Source organism: Rhipicephalus microplus, unplaced genomic scaffold, assembly GCF_043290135.1.
Source record: "Rhipicephalus microplus isolate Deutch F79 unplaced genomic scaffold, USDA_Rmic scaffold_18, whole genome shotgun sequence".
NCBI lineage: Eukaryota > Metazoa > Arthropoda > Arachnida > Ixodida > Ixodidae > Rhipicephalus > Rhipicephalus microplus.
In genome coordinates, this window is record NW_027464591.1 from 2,627,725 (window position 1) to 2,649,646 (window position 21,922).

Genomic DNA, 21,922 nt, shown 5'->3' on the forward strand with positions numbered 1-21,922 from the left:
TTTTTAATATTTATTTATAGAAATGTCATTTACATTTTAATATTAAAAAATATGGCAGATCTCATGCACCTGGGAATCGACGTTATGCGAAGCATGCGGAGGTAAGGTGACTGCGTTGCAATTTTATTGTGTGACACGTCATGAAGTGACGCTAAATATATGTGCAAACATTGCACGCACAGACATATGTTGAAGAGTTGCAGATGTTTATATCAGCAGTTATTTGCACTTGCGCAACGATGCCAACTGGAACATACGCATTAGCAACACCAGAAGCTGATATGAAGCGCTGATGCTCGCGAGGATGCTGGCCCTGAACACTGCCACATGAATCAACTTCAGCGGATGGCAACCACAATTAACGTTAACCCGACGTGACGGAGAGATGAAAGGAGCACATGTGTAATGTTAATTGGGTAGGCAGCACTGCAACCACTATTGACGTTTCATGAAGATTACCGTCTATTTGAAAAGTATTTCCGAGAACTAGCGTAGCTCTGTGGTAAAATGCTTCATTGCTACGCAGAATGCATGGGTTCAATTTCAGCTGAGACCCTGACATTTATTTTTTGCATTTGTGGGCTTGACGCTACCGATTTTGGGTATTTTTTAACGCTCGCACGTTAAAATTGCCCATGTGTGTTCGCGTCGTTCCTCGGTAGAAACAAATTGTCAATCACCTGTGGCACATACCCACCCGTGGGTAATGTGCCACTGCCTGGCGGGACGTGTTTGACAACGTACGTGACAAAATTGTGAATTTATTGAGGTCTTCAGCAGCGCCTCTTATTCGTCAAGCCATCTCACCCTTCCATGCTAATTTTGGTACAGGCCAAGTTAAGGGGGTGAACACGAGTGCCCTCCAACGTAAGCGGCTAGATAGATAGATAGATAGATAGATAGATAGATAGATAGATAGATAGATAGATAGATAGATAGATAGATAGATAGATAGATAGATAGATAGATAGATAGATAGATAGATAGATAGATAGATAGATAGATAGATAGATAGATAGATAGATAGATAGATAGATAGATAGATAGATAGATAGATAGATAGATAGATAGATAGATAGATAGATAGATAGATAGATAGATAGATAGATAGATAGATAGATAGATAGATAGATAGATAGATAGATAGATAGATAGATAGATAGATAGATAGATAGATAGATAGATAGATAGATAGATAGATAGATAGATAGATAGATAGATTCGCTTAAAGTCGCTGAAGTTCGCTAAGAAACTCTTCGCATTTATTATAATGCTATTTGGCCTTATAATCAAAATGCCACTGTGCGCAAATACATACAATTAATAAACGAACCTTCTGAAAGGCAAATGTACGTTAACTCTCTTCTACCCGTAAATATGGGCACAAAACATCATAGCGTGTGTGGTACAACAACTGCCTTTGACTCGGGCAGCCGCATTTAACTTATAGACACAACAACCACTCATAATCGACGAAAGTTTCTTGCATGTGGAGGTTCTGCTTATATAGACTACATTTGAATTATTGCCAAACACATGAAGAGGAGTGAAGACGCCCTATGGGCGTGTGGGCGAAGGTGTACCCGCACCTACGTAACTCGAGGACTTACGAATGTAGTTGAAATCCAGCGAATCGGCGTGGAAGTAAGCAATGGGTGGCAAGATGAAAATGGCGGTGCCCATGTAAAACATAAAATCCCAAAGGAAATTGGTGATCCAGTAGAGGAATGGCTCGATTCCCGTAATGATATGGAGGTGCTTTACCTGCGAGTAAAAAATAATTAAGCAAGCTTTAAATGCACTTCCAGCGAGGAGAAACGCATAAGCTTCACGCACTGAGCTATACATTGTAGCCGAAGCCGAGCGAAACACCCGGTTAGCAGAATTAGTTGTAAGTGGGAAACAATGGGCACGTATTCAAGTTCGCCGTAACTGCGAACCTCACAGTCTAGCTAGGGCTGGGCACGACCGCTCTCTAAGATTGCAACAATGCGTCGTTGCTCTGTAAGTTTGAAAGTGCCTGTTGTGTCGTTCGCAAAGCAAAACGTTGAAGTATATCTAGAAAATATGACCAACATACAGTGTATAGCTTCTTTGTGTCTGCACCACCCGGGTGAGCCTGTGATATTTTTTTCGAATTTTTAAACTTTTAAAACTGTTTAGCGTAGTCTTTGGGGGCCAGCTTACGCGCTTGACGCTAAATTAATCCGACTATATTTTACTTGCAGGCTCTTTATCCCACATTTTTGACAGTGCTGCTCATCCGAACCTCTAGAAATAATTCGACGCAGGGACATATCTTTAACTCCTAAACAAGTAGCCTAATTTACCCTTCCAGTAATCTGGACAGCTTATGGATTAAAAGACCGCATTCCCGAGGCTTGTAATTTATTGTAGCTGGCTGATCGGTCACTAGCAAAGCACACTGAATACAAATGGTATGTCCAAATTCAGCCTTTCGGTCACGTCCCATCAGCATTCAGCATCCCGAATGCACGTGTTTTGAGTGCGGAGATCCCACAAAGTTGGAGCAATCAATACTATTGCAAAGTTTTCTTTCAGAACTTCGCGGGGTATCACAAAATCTCGTCATGTCAAGCCAAGTCACAACAAATCACCACACCCTGTCGATTTCCCTTAATACAGCCATTCAGTCAAACACTATAAAATCGGTGTATATGAGGTCTGACCTCAAGTACTTTTTTTCATTAAGGTGTATTTGCTCCTCGCTCTTTAGAGTACCCATAGAGTAAAACGCCGAGCCACACCTGGACATCAATATGGCAGATACACAAAATAAAGAGCACTCTTTTGTTAGTTAATGTTTACAGCCCGCATTACCGAGGCTTGTAATTTAATGCAGCTGACCGATCACTGTTTCACCAGCAAAGCACACTGAATACAAGTGGTATATCCAAAATCAGCCTTTCGGTCACGTCCCATTAGCATTCTGCATCCCGAATAAACTGCGTTCATGCAGGCGAAGAAAACTTGAGGGTTGAATTCCACCCGCTTTAGTTGTATTTCATTTAAGTCCAAACGTCGTAGGGTCATGCACTTGGCTTTAGGAAGTCCAGACATTCTGGGCGAAAGAGCCCTCCTTTACAGAATTCAACTTAATGATATCATGGTTTTCGGACGTAAAACTATTCGAACTTCGGAAACGTGGTGGCTGTGGGTGTGGTTTGCACTTCGAAATAAATACCTCGGGCATTTATAAGACGCTTCTTCGCCGCCTGCAAATAACCATCATCACAAGGTGTTCTTCATTTTAAACGTTTGTGGGGACATATAATGAGTTTTGTGCCGTAGAAGACTGCTTCTGTTCGTCTTCTAGGCCTACTAAAGGCGTGTAAAGCACTACATACTAATACTCATTATCTCAAACGAAATTGAAATGCGTTACTAGGAAGGCGCTGCTTGAAAAATATTGTGTCCACTTCATACCTAGAACAAGCAATATATAAAAAAGTCATGTGTTCAGCAGTGTCTCACACGCATTATCATGTAAGACGGTAGAAATTAGTGGGCAAGCTGCAATGAAGGTCTTTGTCATTTAGGAAAACAATGTGATAAAATTTTGCATAATAATATTCACAAGGGCTTGTGCTGTGCCATGATGCTATTGCTTTTTTTATATTCAAAGAGACACATAAATTTTTTAAAGCTTTCTACATATTTTCTTGCTCGGACTTTTCACAACAAGCCAAATATAAAAATCTGTACGATGTGCACCTCTATGTGGGAAGCTTTATGGTACTCACAAATGTCTTAGGAAGTAGGTGAAGAAAACAGAATGGCTATATCTTCATATGATGTGGAATGGCTCAGAGTTCATTGACAGAAACAGCTCAGAAAATGGAAGCTGAGAAAATGCCGGTCTCAGAAATTGGAGCTAGAGGCTAAGAAAACCAATATACGAAAAAAGTAGGGTCTATTTTTATTGTAGAAATGCAGCGTTAATGCTATCTAGAGCTCGAATATCTCCTCTCTACAATTATGTTAATTATGCTTAGTATGGTGACTGTGTGCTAAAGGAAAGCTGCAGATACTCATTTTCCGAAGCTCCACTTTGTCATAGTTTTTGATGAGAGCACACTAATAAAATGCTTTTTTTCTTGACTTACCTTACTTACGTTGGTCTAATATATCCCCATGCAATAAACAAACATGGTCTAAGGATTGCAAAAAAAGATAAATTGAAAAATTGTACATTTTGACCGAATAATTCATTCTTATTGCCACGTTCCCCCTAAAAAAATGAAAGTTTGGCAAGCTATACCTGCAGTGCCCGCTCGGTGATCGGAAAAAGCACAAAATTGCTGCACATCAGGCTGGACACCATGGGCAGAAATATGGAGCGCAGGATCTGAGGCAGCAGCTCCCGATAGGCGCCATGGCTCTCCCCGTGCTCTTCAGCTTCGAGGTGACTGTGCTCTCCTTCACCACCCACATTGGCGCTGTCGAGCACAGTCACCTCGAAGCTGAAGAGCACGTCGGTTTTACCGGCGACGAAGTGCAGGCGCCCATTGTTGAACAGCGTCAGTACCAATAGCGCCATGTGCTGGATCTCGCCGTTGTACCAGAGAACCGTTCTGAGAGGATCGTGAAATGACGAAGGGTTTGGGTGATCAGAATCCTCAATAATTAGTGTCCTAAATGAAAATACGAATGGAGGTATGGTGTGCTGATGGGCTCAATGGAAACAATTACTAAGCGACTGCTTTCAAGATACGGCGCTAGCGGAAAACTTGCCGGTTTCAGAGTGTAATCACCTAATAGTAACGCCGAACACAACACGATACGCTTATATTGAAATTTTGTGCTTCAGCATTCGTCGCACTGCCGAAGCGTACCGCAGAAGCCACATAGAAAAAAGATCAGGATTGCCATCTCAGCCTGCAGGAGGCGAAACGGCGCTAGCTGCTGTCATGAAAACCACCTGCTGTTTCAATGAGTTTAACAAGTATTCTGACAAATAACTGGCCCTTATACTACTCAGACATATGCTTCAATATCATATTTATGTAAAATACCATAACATAAAGTATAAGTATAGATATCATAGCAATTTTACTTCTGTTAAGCGCATTTTGTCAGTAGCCGCAAAACCTGAAGTAAGTTATCAATTGCACGTGTTTGGAAGAAGCACACAAAAAAATGTAACTCGCTGCCGCTACACCTAATAACACTTATTGAAGTGCAGCGTCCTTCGCTTTGCCCATTCATGCCTATCACTTATTCTGAACAGTTTTTCGCAGTGGTAGCTTAGTGACCTGACGGTGGTACCTTCCTTGTTCCAGCAGCTGCACGCCAAAGTGCGTCATGAAGACGTAATGACGCAAATCGTCCTTGGCCAACTGGAGCAGCCACTCGTCCACGTTTTCGTCAGGAAGGATGACCTCTACGGTGGTTACGCCTGGCCTTAATAAGGGCAGTATGTAGTCGACGTAGAACACTCCATCTTCTCTAACTTGTGCGAACCCCTGAAAAGCGAGAATATGTTTTCCACACAAGTACATCAATAAACGCGATAGCAACAAATCGGAATGTTCTACGAGGTAAGGCTATTCGTTTGCTTCTAAGTCATGATAATTGATCGACTTTAACGTCCCAAAAACTTTATTTGGTTGTAGAATACACTCTCATAGAGAGCGAGGTACTGTTTAATAATTTCTGGCAGATTGCTGGGTGGAGTTCCCACCTAAATAGGAGCTAACGAAGAGGCCGCGTCTCCCGGCTGCTTCCTTGGCCCCAACTTAGCAGCGCATTCCGCCAACGCACCCGAATGTCTTCATTGGAGGTTGCCATTTAAGCATCGCTGATTAATTCTGGGCATTTTTATAGGATATGGACAAGAGTGGCTCTGCAGGTACAGTACTGGTATAGATTAGTGTTATAGACTTTGGGATATACGTGGTGCATGACTATGGGGTTCGTGTGTGTGCGTGTTTGTAGCTGCCGCCACTGAACAGACCGGACCCGATTTAGGTTGGCGTGAGGTGGAGGGTGCTTCCGCATTGGCATTCGGTAGTGTTGAGATATGTCACAAAATTTAGCGAACCGATCGTCCCATTCCCATACCAGCGCAGAAAACTTCGTTTGCGTGGCCACTTCGTCTAACGCGACTCGGAAAGTATAGATGTCAAGCCATGTTGTAAGCCACGTCATTCGGACTGACGACCGGGTTACTTAGGGGTGTGTGGGCTGGGAACCAAAAGATGTCTACACGTTTGTCCGCCTCGTGAATTTTACCTGTACTAAGAATCCGCAATGCCTCGGGGGAGATTCTGCCACTGGCGTAGTTTCGAACGGCCGTCAGGGAGTCGTTTTATCACATATGACACTTCATGTAGTCTATGACCATCGAGATGGTCACTTCCTCTGCCGTTTCTACGTATCGTGAGATGATTGATGCGCTGCTTTTGCATTGTTGTTAGTGATCTACGACAGCAGCCGCGAAGCGGTGACGTTCTTGGTAGCGTGCTGCGTCGACAAAGACCACCTCATTGTTGAGCCCAAAAATCTTGAACAAGGCTCTGGCTCTAGTGACACGTATGCTTTTGTCGTGTTCAGGGTGCATGTTTTTAGTATGTGTGGTACTATGAGCTCAGCACGGATAGTGGGTGGTATCTCATGTTTGTCTCTGTGTAAAATGTGGTAAGAAATTCTGAGATTGGGTAGAATCTGGCACCATGGCTTACTCTTGGCTAATCACTTGAATCGGAAGATTTCTTGTGCCTCGATAAATTCCTCAAGGGTAAAATGTAAACCCAGTTGAAGGGGGAGTTAAGTGCTGATGTTTTAAGGCAAACCTAGCGCTTGTTTTTGACTTCTCTTAATCAGAATTTGGAGTTTTGACTTTTCTGCAGTGAGCCATTCGTATTAAGTCACAGGACAGCTCCAAAAATTTTGTTCATATGGGGTTTTATATTTAAAAACATCTAAGTCTACAACTACATGGGCCTGAATCATTTTCACCTTCATATAAAACGCAGCTGCGGGGCCATGATTCAATCGTATGACCTGCAATTAAGACAGCTGTGGAGCGCCGTGACCCCTACATCACCGCTGGTAAACACAGCCGCAGCATTGAATGGCGCCGCGTTCGTGCTACTTTTGAATTAAAAACGATCTTGGCGACGAGGACTCGACACGCACAAAAGTATGAACCGTTGTTTAGAACCTGTAAAGACAGGGCGTGCGCTACCCCGGGTGACTCCACCCAGATGGTAAATCGATATCCTTTGTTCCTGAGTGACAAGGAAATCCGTGGCTAGAAAAGTTTTCGTACAGGAGTACAGAAGCTAGAAACATCGACTTTCAGAAAAAATGCAGATTTTCAGTATTTTTAGTATTTATTTTCACTCCAACACCACCCTTATCAGTATTGCGGGGGAGGCTAGAGCAGCCTTTTTGGCTGTGTTCCTCACCAAAGGCGTCTCTACCCACAGCTTTTTTCGGCAACCTTCATGCTCCTTTCGCGCGGCGGAGACACCCGGCTCGTTTCATCACTGCTCGAGCCATGTTCGTCGGCAGAGCTTCACTGCTTCCATAAAGCACATCACGCCGGAAGATTATAATCACTTGGACTTGTTTCGATAATGACAGCGACAGAAAAACTGCGTCTAATAGTGTCGCCTGCTCTTTTCTGCACACATGTAAAACACGAGAACTTTCATCATGCAGACTCACACATTCCCTAATTTGTTCACTGAGTACATTGAAAAAGTGGAATTGTCTTACCGCCTTAAGGGCTGAAGTTAACGACTGTAGTTTTAATGCGTACTTTACCAGTGACCTCACAACTCTTTTTTGCTGCGTTTGGTGAACAAATCGTAACTGCTATGTTTCATATTCTTCCATGCAAGGCGCTATTTCCCTTTTTAGTGCTTCACAATGTTACTTCTATTTTTTTCTTTCTCTTTTTCGAATGTCTTGATATAAATTCATTGGCTTACATAGTGTGTAATATTGTAGTATTACCAATGTATTACACAATGTAGGTATTATTCTATTAAAGAAAATCACCATTTTTATTCTTGTGAACGTACGTAATGCCCAATTCTAAGTAATCCATGTGGGCCTTGTGGATAATTAAATAGATGAACAAACCTGAAAATTTAGAGAACGACGACTATAGAATTACATCTGTACTTTTGTATTACGCATGCTACGCTGCGAAGCAAGGGATGGTGCATGTACGACCAAGTTGAGCCAGTACCTGGGTCGTTTTTGAAATGATCTTTGAAATGCCTCTTTCATTGCATTTTACACCAACCCATTCCAATGTTTCACAGTGTGTGGCACGAAGCCACTAGAACCACCCATTAAAGCTATGGCGTCATCATTTCAATTTACCACCATTGTCATAGTGCTCTTCAACGTCGACATATTACCTCATATTACGCATCACTCGCGCAACTTATGCTAGAGCTCAAAACGCGTTCGAGCACAAAGAACGAGCTTGCTGCTGGCGAGCTGGCCACCGGCAGCCTCAGCTGCTCTGCTTTGGCTGTGTTCAAATAACAGTGGCGAAATTGACACCGACACGATGGCTGCATTTGCGTATCTCACGTTCCTCGCTAGACAACGCAAGGTGGGACAGAAAAAGCCGCTTCAAATCGGGACACGAGGAAGGGACTACGAACCCACTGATTAGAAGCTGTGTGTTAATGACTTGGCTTAGCCTGTCATACACTGATTTGGAGCCGCCGCACCGTGATCGTGAATGAAAACAAAAAGAGACACAGCTACGTTCATTACTATCTTATTAACTGCGTGCAAAAGGCTTAAGAACACATCAAACGTGCAGTTGTTATTTATCAAAGCAAGGAAAAATTGTAGAGGGGAGAGGTAAACAATTCGGATGAGTTTTCAAGGTGAAATAATCGCTAGACTTCTTGCTCGTCCACACATGTTTGTGTGCGTTCACACGTTTCTGTGAGACACAGGGAGAGAGCGGAGAGAAGATCCGTTTCTTTCAGTCATGCTTAACCTACTACCTAGGCAGTCAATCCTAACCCACGTAAGGTAACCTGAACGCAGGTTGTAGAAAACGTGGGCTAATTGGAAAAAGTTGGCACTGCATTTTTTGCAATGAAATTCGTTTTGTATTCCTGTTTTGTGAGATATGACGTGTACGTTTTCCAGTATGGTTCCGTAAAACAGCGTTGTTATTTGTACGGATGTCTTAGAAGGAAAATTAACATCGCTGGGATCAGCCACTCAAAAAAGAGAAATATGAGAAGTAAATAGGACCGAAGGAATACATTCGCTTTTCTGCGTTGAGCATGCAGATCTCACCTAACTAACTACAATATGGGATGTTTTTTTTATTTAACACTAGGAAAACGTCGATCTAATCGTAATATCAAAATTTCTAACTATTCACGCAAAACGCTCCGTTTAAGCTTTGCATCTAAAAGTTGAGACCTGGCAATTTCACGTCCTGTGTTGATTTAGTCAGTTCAAGATTGATTGACACGACGTTCCTGCGTCTGTCTGTAAAGACAACGTAAAAGGCAAGAATGCTTCTCATTTGATCGCCTGGCATGTGATCTGCATTTTTTTTCGCAATAGAAAGGTATATAATTATCACAAAAAGAGGTCCTTGGACGTCGGCATCGCTAAACTATCTCCAGCATTGTGTATATACCATACTTAAGTACACGCATGGTCGTGCGGATCTATACTAATTACGTCGGCGCAGCATAGCGCTTTCTCTATTCGTACTCAGTCACACTGAGCGTGTAAGGGCAAAACTGCAGAATTTCACTGCGACGTCTCCTCTATTTTCGAGAGATGGAACACCAAATAGAGAGAGAATAATAGTTAATAACAAAAAATGACCACGATACTGTTTATGTTATGCTGGTCAGCGTGTTTCATTTGTTGATATAATATTAGAAGCAAGAAATTAGACACACATTCAACAGCGTGCTCCAAAATTTGTCTCTTTTTTTTCAGAATCTAGATGGGAGACGACAGATAAAAACACGTAGTGGGATAATCAGGGTGAACAGTGGAATTGTCTTAGACAGGCTCGCCGGCGTTTCGATGGGAGGACCTATCTTTGTCAAATGCACCTAGTCATCCTTGGCGTGTTAGTTAATACTAAAAAAGGACCACGCTGATAAATAGTCTTACGTTGGCCTTGCCGACAAGCTCGACGAAGCTGTAGGAAAGCGTGTTGCCCACGTGTTCAGCAACGATGGCGTTGCGGTACAGTGCCACGTCCTCGAAAGTGAAGAGCAGCCACAGCAGCATCATGGGCAGCAGCCAACTGAAGAGCGGGATCTTGAGTTGCCGCGAGACGCAGGTGGCTCGCTTGCAGAACACCGCCCACATGCGGCGTGCGCATCCCGGATTCGAGGAGACCGTGCTCGCCATTACGTTTACTAAGGTGTCTGCACGAAGGCGGAATAGAATTTGTGGATTGATTCCTGTATAGCCTGACCTTTTCAAGCAATGATGAATCGACTGTAATTGCTGGGTATATCTGCTCCAACACCAAGATACCACAGTTAGAGATGCTATGTGCCCGAATGAAATAAAAAACAGAATTGTTTTAGAACATTGGGACGTTGGGCAAATTGGTGCACAGTTTAATAAAATATTTGTCGCGCAACTCAGCTAAGCAGAGAAAAAAAGGCGTCGACGAAGTTGAGCGCCGGGCTTTCAACTCGTTTATTTTTTACTCACATCACCCAAATATATATGCTTCCAGAAGGTGCGCAAAGAGGAAGTGCAGCACAAGCAACTCTCACATTGCATAAAAAATGGAGCAAAGATATAGCACAGCGCGATCTAGAAATAGGCATTCTTTCTTGTACAAAACGATTGATGGGACCCTGACGCATTCGTTCCTTTTTATCTGTATCTGATATGCATCAAGTACTTCACGTGCTAACGTCTGCCTGCTTCGTCCTATCACAGGAGTTCGTCCGAACAGTGGTGCGCAGCCGCACGAAGCACAACGAAATGGCAAGTCCATGCATGGTCGTGCGCATCTATACTAAGCACGTCGGCGCAGCATAAAGCTTTCTATATTCGTACTCAGTTGCACTTGAGCGTCTAGGGGCAAAACTGCAAAATTTCGCTGCGGCGGCTCCTCTATTTTCGAGAGATGGAGCACCAAATACAGAGAATTCAGGCACAGAGCTGCAATAGCAAATTGGGGGCCGAAACGACCACTGAAACGTCCCGCCTGTGTAGAACGTTTTCTTTTTATTGTTGCCGGAACCCGTGGTTTCTTTTTCTGCACAGCCTCGTGCTACCTGCTGCACCATTCAAGCTTGCGGACCAGAGATTCGAACACCTGGAACTGTCCGTCATGGTGGACTCGCATGACTTCAACAACGCAGACCGCAGACACATTGGCAAACACTGTGCACAAACCTGCGCAGCCACGTCTCGTCTCTGGTGAAGCCGACGTGCACCGCCACTCGCTGCAGCACACTTCCGATTAGGAACAGTGCCACCGCAACTTCATCGGAGGCTTACGTCACCACTACTTGCTATAAAACATAAGCTTCCAGGCTCGGTTTGATGATTGCTCTGTTGCTTCTGACAAGCGTGGCGTCAATGTGTTCGATCTGACGCTTTTACAACAGATCGAGTAAACAGTTATGTTGATTGATTGATTGATTGATTGATTTGCGGGGTTTAACGTCCCAAAACCACCATATGATTATCAGAGACGCCGTAGTGGATGGCTCTGGAAATTTTGACCACCTGGGGTTCTTTAACGTGCACCCGAATCCGAGCACACGGGCCTACAACATTTCCGCCTCCATCGGAAATGCAGCCGCCGCAGCCGGGATTTGAACCCGGGTCCTGCGGGTCAGCACCCGAATACCTTAGCCACTAGACCACAACGGCGGGGCAGTAAACAGTTATGTTTTCCTGATGATATGATTGACATTTATTTATTTTTTTATTTTACCCTCAGGGACATATGACAATCAAGAGGGGGGTGGGCTATTTACAATGAAAAAATTTAATGAGCAAAAAGCAGTGAATACGGTTAGATCGTACAAATAAATCTCTGAAAAGTACAAAGTTTTTTAATACACTAAATAATAATACATGTTAAGTAACACAACACCGAACCTAATTATACAATATACGGTTAGATCGTACAAATAAATCTCTGAAAAGTACAAAGTCTTTTAATACACTAAATAATAATGCATGTTAAGTAACACAACACCGAACCTAATTATACAATATTAGTAAGACGGTAAGTTGGGCCAGTTGGTTAGGATCCATCGTGAACTTACTTACAGCGCAACACCAGAAAAAATACAGGACAGGGAAGGAGCAAAAAAAAAAAAGACAGTGCCGTCTTTTCTTTCTCTTTTGCTCCTTCCCTGTCCTGTATTTTTTCTGGTGTTGCGCTGTAAGTAAGTTCACGATGTAAACAATGTTAGCTACAGTAACAAAAAGAACTTATTACACAATGTTAGCTAATGAGACACGGAAGAAGTTGTTATCGCTGATAGCAACAATGTCACCGGGAAGTCTGTTCTACTCCTTTGATGTGCAACTTTGATGTGCAAGGCAAAAATGAATTGAAGAAAGTTTTTGTGTGTTACATGAAGGGATGCCTACTTTGTGATGGTGGTCAATGCGGTGGGAGATGTGCTGTCAGCGAGGTAGTTGTCGGTCATGCAAGATTGGATGATGGTATATCTTATTAAATAAAGTTAAACGGGGGACTTTTCTGCGAGATTCTGAGGAAGGGAGGGCAAGAGAAGTTTTCATGGTTGAAACGCTCGCGGTTCTGTTATAACTTGCCAATATAAAATGAACGGAGTTATTCTGAACAAGCTGAAGGGAAGATGGCAAGTTGGGCCAGTTGGATTACGTTCATAATTGAAAAGTTTGTTGAAGCGCACTAAAAAACAGACGGACAGAAAAGGCAAGCACTGTCCTTGTCAGCCTCTTCTGTCCGTCTGTTTTTTTAGTGCGCTTCAAGAAAATTTTCAATTATGAAGCTCAAGGAAAGTTACCAGATTAGTATAGGCAGAATCCCACACTGTTGTAGCATATTCTAGTTTGAAACGTATTCGTGCTTTATAAAGCTGCAGTTTTTAACCTTGTGAAGCGTTACAAAAGTTACGTTCTAAATAGCCAAGCATGTGGTTAGCATTGTTAATATTGTATTCAGTATGAGGTGACTAGTTGAGGTTAGTTGTTGTGTGAACTCCAAGATACTTATAACAGTTACCAGAATCCAAAGGAGTGTTATTAAGATAACAAACACGTGAAGTAGTGCAAGTTCTTGATACACGCGTGTTTTTACACTTTTTAGTGTTTAGGTCTATTATTCATTTTTCACACCAGTTAGATATAGCGTTAATGTCAGACTGCTATGTAATAATGTCATTCTTGCTAGTAATTTCTCGAAAAATAAACGAATCGTTAAGAACAGCAGCGCAATGGGCTTCACTAAGTTTGTTACCGGATGCGTCAATCAAGAAAATATGGTTGCCAGATAGGTGTTAATAGCTCGCCAGAATTTTTTTCGCATTATTGTGTAACATAGACGGCAAAACGTGAGTACGGAAGTTGTCTTTAGCATATTTCAGTGCAGATATGTAGATGGATGATGCAGATTTATAGATGGTCCATCGTGGTTGGTTAGTAGGTAAACATCTTGCTGCACGATAAAAACAACTCTTTGGGTTAGATAAGCGTTTGATGTAAGCGTTGTGTCATGGCGAACGCACGTTAGTTGTGATGTTGCGTCAGATAGCTGGGTTTAACGTTCCAAAACCACCATATGATTATGAGAGACGCCGTAGTGGAGGGCGCCACAAATTTTCCCCGCCTAGGGTTCTTTAACATGCACCCATATGCGAACACATGGGCCTACAGCATCAACGCCTTCATCGAAAATGGATGTTTTCATGTTGATATCCGTCCTTCGTCGACAGGGCATTCCACAGCTCATTTCATGGTTTTTGAGGGGTGCAGATTCGTAAGGTAGAAGGTCTTGCGTGAACGGGGGTTGTATAGTCAAGACGAATGTGCGAACAGGTTGGTGTAAAAAAAAACTTCATATGATTGTCTTTAGGTGGCTCATGCGTAAACGTCATACCTTTATCATGCTGGATAATAGGAGATAAAACATTTTTTACGTGGTCACAAGAATTTGATAGATATATAGGGTTTAACGTCCCAAAACCACCCCATTATTATGAGAGACGCCGTAGTGGAGGGCTCGGGAAATTTCGACCACTTGGGGTTCTTTAACGGGCACCCAAATCTGAGCCCGCGGGCCCACAACAGTTTTGCCTTCATCGAAAATGCAGCCGCTGCTGCCGGGATTCCATCCCGCGACCTGCGGGTCCACAGCCGAGTACCTCAGCCACTATATACCACCGCGGCGGGCCATCGTCACAAGGAATCAAAGTGTTAAAGGTGCTTAAAATACAAGAAAATTGTCAACTTTCCTTTCGTGCAATGTGATAGTCACTTAGGCGGCGCTCCCTCTTTGTGCGTCTTCTGTAATCAAGTATACTTGGGTGATATGAGGGAATATTCGAGTCTCGCACACTACCCTGTCTCCTTCTTTATTTCATGCTTATCTTAGTTGCACCACAAATAATTTATTAAAAAATTCGAATCACACTTGCAGATGTGTGTACATGAGCTAAGAACGCTCATTATTTTGTTTTACTACACCAGATCAGTTTTCTGCGTTATATTTAAAAAAGATGTTGAAAGGCATCTTACAGCACAAAACCAAGTCTTTATGTCGGCACGTTTCCTACAAAACGAAGTAAGAAGTGGCAGTTTAACTAGTTTTCATCGTATTGACCCTTGTGCCATAACACTCCATATATCATCTGTTTTCCTCTCATGAAAGAGCACTAAATCCAGGCATGGTTATTTCAAGCTATGCTCCCTTATGAGTACCACCCCTCATGATTCTTAAAGCATTTATGAATATTGGCAATTACACAGTCTTTCTATTTTGTCCCCCGAGTCACAACCGGTGACACTCGAAAGATGGAGGAGCACACTTGATGATCAAATAAAGATTTCTGTAGCAAATATCGTTTTGTTTGACCACATCGAATGTCCAAGCTATGAAATCGTCCCTACTTACTCATTAGGTATTTTCGCACTAAAAAAGAGAGGAAATATCTTATCCTAAAAGTTGCCACGTTACTGCGCGATACCGAGGAAAGATCACAAGAGAAGAAAGCGACGCTTCGAGCACGCGGAAGTGGTGAATCTCCTCCTAAAATAGGCCCAGATTTAGAGGTTATAGTGATTCGATAACAACAAATATCATTTGCTACATAGCAATTCCATGCAGCACACGCTGTTAATATTTATTGCTCAGTCTACGTGTATATTATAATCTAAAGAATGTTTGGAAATTTCAAATCAGTTACGTGTCAATGTGGGATTCGCAGAAAAGACATCGCCAAAAATGGAATAATTGTTCAAATTAAGCAGTTTTGTGGCGTTCACGTAAGGTGGACGTGGACGCACTGATAATGTACAGGAGCTTTATACTGTAGTCCGCGAGTGATTCGGGCGCATCCTTTAGTCATACGTTTGGCCATTCTGCTGTAGTTTTTTTTATTCTGTTACCACATTTTTACAATTGCTATTTTTCACACGAATTCAAAGCAATATGAACTTTCGTCCAGCTCGTAGGTAGGCAACAGCCGGCCGTGATTTTGTAATAGCTGTGCATGGTGTAAGACTCACCCTTGGTTTCGATCATGGACGCTTCATGCTGCTTGATGGTCTCAGTGAGCTTATGGTGGTGCACGTGGTGTTCTTCGGCGACACCTATGAGGACGTCTTCGAGTGAGGTCACCGTCAAGCCCAGCGACTCGATGCCCAAGTGCCTGCTCTGCTTTTCGATGTCCTGTAACGTTGAAATATTATGATTTTTTTCTTTGTATTCACTGCACTCCATTTGACTCTTGGTAGCTTCTAGAAAATGATAGGGGAGATGATGAAGCAATTTAAGGGAAGTTTTGCTATTGCATGCAACGTCTACTTCTGCAAAATGGAAGGAGGCTGAATAGGTTCAACGTATAGTGATAGAACGCGCATACTGAAACTGATTGCCTACAAAAACACTGGGGTGGCAGGCTGTGCTTTTAGTAAAATGGGGCATGCGCAAGAAGTCATTCACTGCACTCTTTTAAAGATAAACCAATTATGTGTTATCCTTTTTGTGGAGCTCCCACTTGTCACGTATATCATTATCATCATCATCAGCTTGACTACGTCCACTGCAGTACAAAGGCCTCTCCCATTTTCCGCCAGTCAACTTGGTGCAATGCTTGCTTCTGCCAATTTCTGAACGCAAACCTCTAAATCTCATATACCCACCTAACCTTCAGTCTCCCCCTAACCCACTTGCGTTCTCTGGGAATCCAGTGGGTTACCCTTAATGATCACCGGTTATCCTGTCTATGTGCTACATGACCAGCCCATCTCCATTTACTTTTCTTGATTTCAACTGAGATATCCTTAACCCCGGTTTGTTCCCTAATCCGCTCTGCTCTCTTCTTGTCTCTCAAGGTTACACGTCCAATTTTTTTTTGTCCATTGCTCGTTGCGCCATCCACAATTTAAGCTCAACCCTCTTTGTAAGTCTCCAGGTTTTTACTCCGTAGCTAGGTACCGCAAGTATGCAGCTGATATATACCTTCCTCTTGAGTTATATAGCGGTATCCTACCAGTCATGAGTTGAGAGTGCTTGCTAAATACGCTCCACCACATTCTGATAGTTCTAGTTACTTCAATCTCTTGGTACGGCTCCATGGTTATTACTTATCCTAAGTAGATGTAATCTTTTACAACTTCAAGTGCACTGTTTTATATCTCGAAGCGCTGTTCTGTTCCGACGTTGTTGTACATTACTTTCGTTTTCTGCAGATTAATCTTCTGACCGACTTTTTTGCTCTCCTTGTCTAACTCTGTAATCATGAGTTGCCATTTGTCCCCTAAATTACTCAGCAATGCAATGTCATCGGCGAAGCACAGGTCACTAGGGTACTCTCCATTAACTCTTATGCCTAACTGTTCCCATTCTAGGCCTCTGAAAACCTCCTGTGAGCACGCGGTTATTAGCATTGGGGAGATTGTATCCCCCTTTCTTACACCCTTCTGGATTGATATTTTGTTGCTTTCTTTATGAATCACTATGGTAGCAGTTGATCCCCTGTTGATTTCTTTTAGGATGTTTATATATTCTTCGTCGACGCCCTGATTCCGCAGTGTCTGCTTGACTGCTGAAATTTCTACTGAATCAAACGTCTTCTCGTAATCTAAGAAGGCTATGTATTGCGGTTGGCTATATTCTGAGCATTTCTCTATTTCGTGATTGATAGTATGAATGTGGTCGATTGTTCATTAGCCTGTTCGAAATCCTGCTTGTTCCATTGGTTGATTGAATTCTAACGTTGTCTTACTTTTGTTAGCAATTACCTTTGTAAATAGCTTGTATACTACGGAGAGCAAGCTGATCGGCTTGTGATTCTTAGAGTCCTTGTCATCTCCTTTCTTATGTATTAAAATGATGTTGGCATTCTTCCAAGATTCTGGTACTCTTCCCGTCAGGAGACACCTCGTAAACTGGGTCGCTAGTTTTTCTAACACAATCTGTCCTCCATCTTTCAGCAGATCCTCACCAGCAGCTTTGCCTCTTTGCATGCTTTCTAAGGGTTTTCTGACTTCCATCATTACTGGTGGAGTGTCATCAGGTTTCCATCTAGTTCTTATAATAAGGTCGTGTTTGTGCTGGCAACTGTACAGATATCTGTAAAACTTCTCCGATAATATACTACCCTATTCATATTGGTAGTTACTTTGCCTTCTTTGTACCTTAGTGCATACATCTGTTTTTTTGTTGTTTTTTGCCTATCCAAAGTTTTCTCATCACTGCTTTGACGCTTCCTTCGTTCTTCAGAGCGTGTTCAATTCTCTCCATGTTATACCTCTTTGCATTGGATACCTTAATCTTATTAATCAACTTCGAAAGCTCTACCAACTCTATTTTGTCTGTTGTACTTAAGGCTTTTATGCTTTGATGCTTCCTAATGCGATTCTTCGTTTCCTGGGACAGCTAGCTAGTGTCCTGTATAACTACAGTACCTCAAACTTCCACTGCACAATCCGTAATGATACTTGTCAGATTATCACTAATTTCCTCAACGCTAATGCTGCTTTCCTCGATAAGAGTCGAGTACCTGTGCTGAATCGAGACTCAGATTTCCTGTACTTTCCCTCTCGGTGCTAACTCATGGATTGGCTTCTTGCGTATACGTTTCTGTCGTTCCTTCTTCAAGTCTAGGTGAATTCGGGACCGTACCATTCTATGGTCACTGCATCGTACCTTGCCAACCACTTCCACATCCTGTACGATGCCGTAGTGTGCACTCAGTATAAAATCTACTTTGTTAGTTTCGCGATTAGGGCTCCTTCATGGCCACTTACGGCTCCCTCGCTTCCTGTAGTAGAAATACCGTGTAGCATTCCTACTACCGATGCGATAATCTCCTACTACCTGCTCTCCAGCTTGTTTCTTCTCTACTTTTGCATTGAAGTCTCCCATCTGTATAGTATACTGTGTTCTTATCTTACTCATCGCCTATTTCACGTCTTTTAAGAGATGTGTTAACAACCTTTTGGTTGGTACAACTCTCTAACAATGGCATAAAAACCTCCAAAGAGAACTCACCTCTATTCTTAAAGACAAATATAGCCTTCTAGTAAGGACTCGCAAAAATGAGTTGAAGGACTGTTTTTTTTTTTGCGTGACACTGACTTCCTGCCTGTGCTTTATAATGTACGAGTTTTCTACCAAAAGTAAAATACCCACACTTTTTACAAATAAAAACTGATATTGTTGTCAATTGATACGTCATTAAAAAGCTTACACTTTTGTCTGGTTTTTAACGTAGCTTCAATTTTTCGACACACTTTTGAAGATTGTGTTCCAGCGTTTGTATTGCTCAGTTGAAGAAGCCTCCCACCAACCCATTGAGGAAGCACATCGCCTCTGTTCAGACATGATCGTCGCTCTTGAAGGGTGGTGGCGGTGAACCAGACAGACGCCACAAACGAGAATGTTGTTTTCTTTCTGGGGTATAATCAAACACCCACGTTTAATATCCCGTGACGATAGAGTCCAACAACTTCACTTCGTTGCCTTCCTGCAACAACAATAGGTTGTTTCCCTGCACAATTTGCGGACGTGCTAAACGGACATACACTATTCACTGTAAACCTCGGTAATTTTCCTATGAACCTTCATGGGTGGCCGTTTCCTTGCGTGGAGAAAGTGAAGTAATGCTCAAACGTCGCACTCGACGGGAGCGGTGATTAACACCATCTCCGACGGCTGCCAAGCGAACACTGAGGGACGTAGCGAATCACGCACGGGTGTGCTCGAGAGAGGGGGATTCACTGTTCATGGTACTGCTGTTGTAATTACCCTAGCACATTCTCTCAAGACTGTAGCTCAATTGTAACCTCAGTTTTGGTACAGCCCTCGAACAGCTGCGTTAAAACATGTCGAGTGAACTCACCCGAAACATGTTGATGATACGTTTAGTGGAGGGAGTATGTCCCAAAAGGAAGATGACCTCGTTGAAGGAGTCGCTCTGGAGTTTCACTTTAGGTGCATACTTGCGGAGAAGCATCTCTATGCGATTCACGTCGCAAGTGGGGCTCTTGTAGATTAACATTCGGTAGCCAGTGTTGAAGCGCTGCTTTAGGAATGTCGGAGAACCAGCACATCTGGACAAAACAAAAAGAATGAGCTTTCATTTTTATGTGCCTAAATAAATGTCTCCGTAATGGTAAAACGAACAAGGTCCTTTTTTTCAGCGCTGTTATTGCTCAAATAACTTATTATAGACAACTCTCTCACTGGGAGTTAGAGAATTGTTGGCATTTGATTTGTTATATAAACTTCACATTATATGGAGTTCGGAGATAATCAGTAACGTAGCTTTCTGGGCGAGCCTCGACACGGTGTTCTAGTGGCTAAGGTACTGCGGCGCCTTAATTTCTGATGGAGGCGGAAATGTTGTAGGCCCGTGTGCTCCGATTTGGGGGCACGTTAAAGAACACCAGGTGGTCAAAATTTCGAGAGCCCTCCACTACGGTGTATCTCATAATCATATGGTGGCTTTGGGACGCTAAACCCTACATATTATCATTGTCAGCTTTTTGGTCGAGTTGATTACAGTAATAGGAAAGAAGAACCAGCGAAAACACACACGAAGGCAGCGAAAAGAACAAGCGCTTGTCCTGTGTGGTGTTCTTCTTCACTGTCTGCGCGTGGTTTTTCGCTGGTTCTTTTTTCCTTTTTTGAAGATAACCGTTGCGCATACGAATGACCCCAAACGAAATATTCTTTATTGCTAAACTTTAGTTCGTAGGTGCCTTCAAGGAACACTTGTTTACTTAGAGTCACGTAATGGCGTTGTGTCCACTGTTAGTAGAACTATTATATATTATGATTATGTCGTAGGCCATTTAGGCGTGCAATATGCTGTATGACTGTCTGAAAGGAAAGAGCCGCAAAAGATAAACTCCAGGGGGCAGCCCACACCAAGCACGTAGGGTGACTATACTGTACGCCTCTTTACCCCTTTCACCAATAAACGAGCAGTGCAACGAAGCTTAAGATCTTTAGTTCGTGTACGCGAATCGTGCCATAAAATGCGTCTGTAGCGTTCCCTTCGCTGGCTTGGTATAGTGGGTAATTTAAATAGCTCACTACGCGTGCTCTGCTTGTAGGAATAATTCTCAGTCATTTCGTTCTCGACTAAATGAAAACAAATCCCCTATTCACACACTCTACATACACTTATGTGGACCAATAACAGATAATAAGGCATCTGTACGGTACCGATTGCTGCCATAATCACACAAGTCATGTCATCTTAGCCACCAAGAGTGCATGATGTGTAGCTGTGCAGTCTAATACTCGGAGAGGCAGCATCCAGGATCTATAAGGTGGTACAAAGAAGTACTGTAAGCTTAGCTCCGAAAGCAGTGTTCTAGTGCTCACATATCCCCTTTAAGACCAAGAAGGAACTATACGAATGGGCATGCACGTGAGCATGCATGATGAAGCTTCGAGCTCTGGCACGAAGATCATCACAGTATAAGCATTTTTTTCATGGCAGCCCGAAGTAAAAGGAGTCAAAATGGCGACATTACCATTTCTAAAACCATGCGCGCAATACATTACAGGCATCCCTGTGCTGTGTTGTCAGGATTTTCGTAACATGCGTGAGAACGGTATAGCTACTCATAGATTCCCAACATTCAATGAAAACTGCGGCGCCTACCGAATTCTGCCATTCACTATGATGAGTATGCGGTCAGCCAGGACGTCCGCTTCATCAAGATGCTGGGTCGTGAGGAATAGCGCGCAGCTCCTACGGAGCTTAAGGAGAAGCTCCCACATCTCACGGCGGCCCTCCGGGTTCATGTTGGCCGTAGGCTCATCCAAGATGATCACCTGGGTAGTTGTTTACTGCGATTTAGTCAGTGACACGCTATAGCTATGATAACATTAAGCCCGCGAGAAAAAAAATGGCACCCGATTAAATCTGGTGAAGTTGCGGCAGTCCACAAATTCACATTCCCTCACTGTCACACATTCTGTAGAGTTGAAGGTGAAAATCCAGCCTTACAGCGAAACACAGCCTATAGCTGCGAGGAAAACCTTCTTAGAAAGACATATTTCATCACTGTTAAAAGAAAGTCATAAATTATTGGTGGATCATCAACCACTCCTTCTCAATAACGTTCTGGAGCCACTACACTAACCGAAATGCAGTGGGAGGCCCAGTTATCAGACCTGGGCCTGAAGAATCAGAGAAGCATGTTTCAACGAATGCGAGAGATGGCGAAGGCC

At 42.9% G+C, this 21,922-nt stretch overlaps 1 protein-coding gene across 1 annotated transcript in view; it reads right to left on the reverse strand.

Moving 5' to 3' along the window:
• Window positions 1-21,922, reverse strand: part of LOC142785166 (phospholipid-transporting ATPase ABCA3-like) — a 51,505-nt gene that overhangs the window by 2,065 nt on the left and 27,518 nt on the right. The window contains exons 12-18 of the mRNA XM_075883621.1: window positions 21,351-21,523; window positions 19,575-19,785; window positions 15,736-15,898; window positions 10,150-10,409; window positions 5,290-5,486; window positions 4,283-4,595; window positions 1,611-1,764 (exon numbers count right to left, since the gene is read on the reverse strand). Coding sequence (XP_075739736.1) covers window positions 1,611-1,764; window positions 4,283-4,595; window positions 5,290-5,486; window positions 10,150-10,409; window positions 15,736-15,898; window positions 19,575-19,785; window positions 21,351-21,523 — 1,471 coding nt within the window. The remainder of the gene's footprint in view (window positions 1-1,610; window positions 1,765-4,282; window positions 4,596-5,289; window positions 5,487-10,149; window positions 10,410-15,735; window positions 15,899-19,574; window positions 19,786-21,350; window positions 21,524-21,922) is intronic.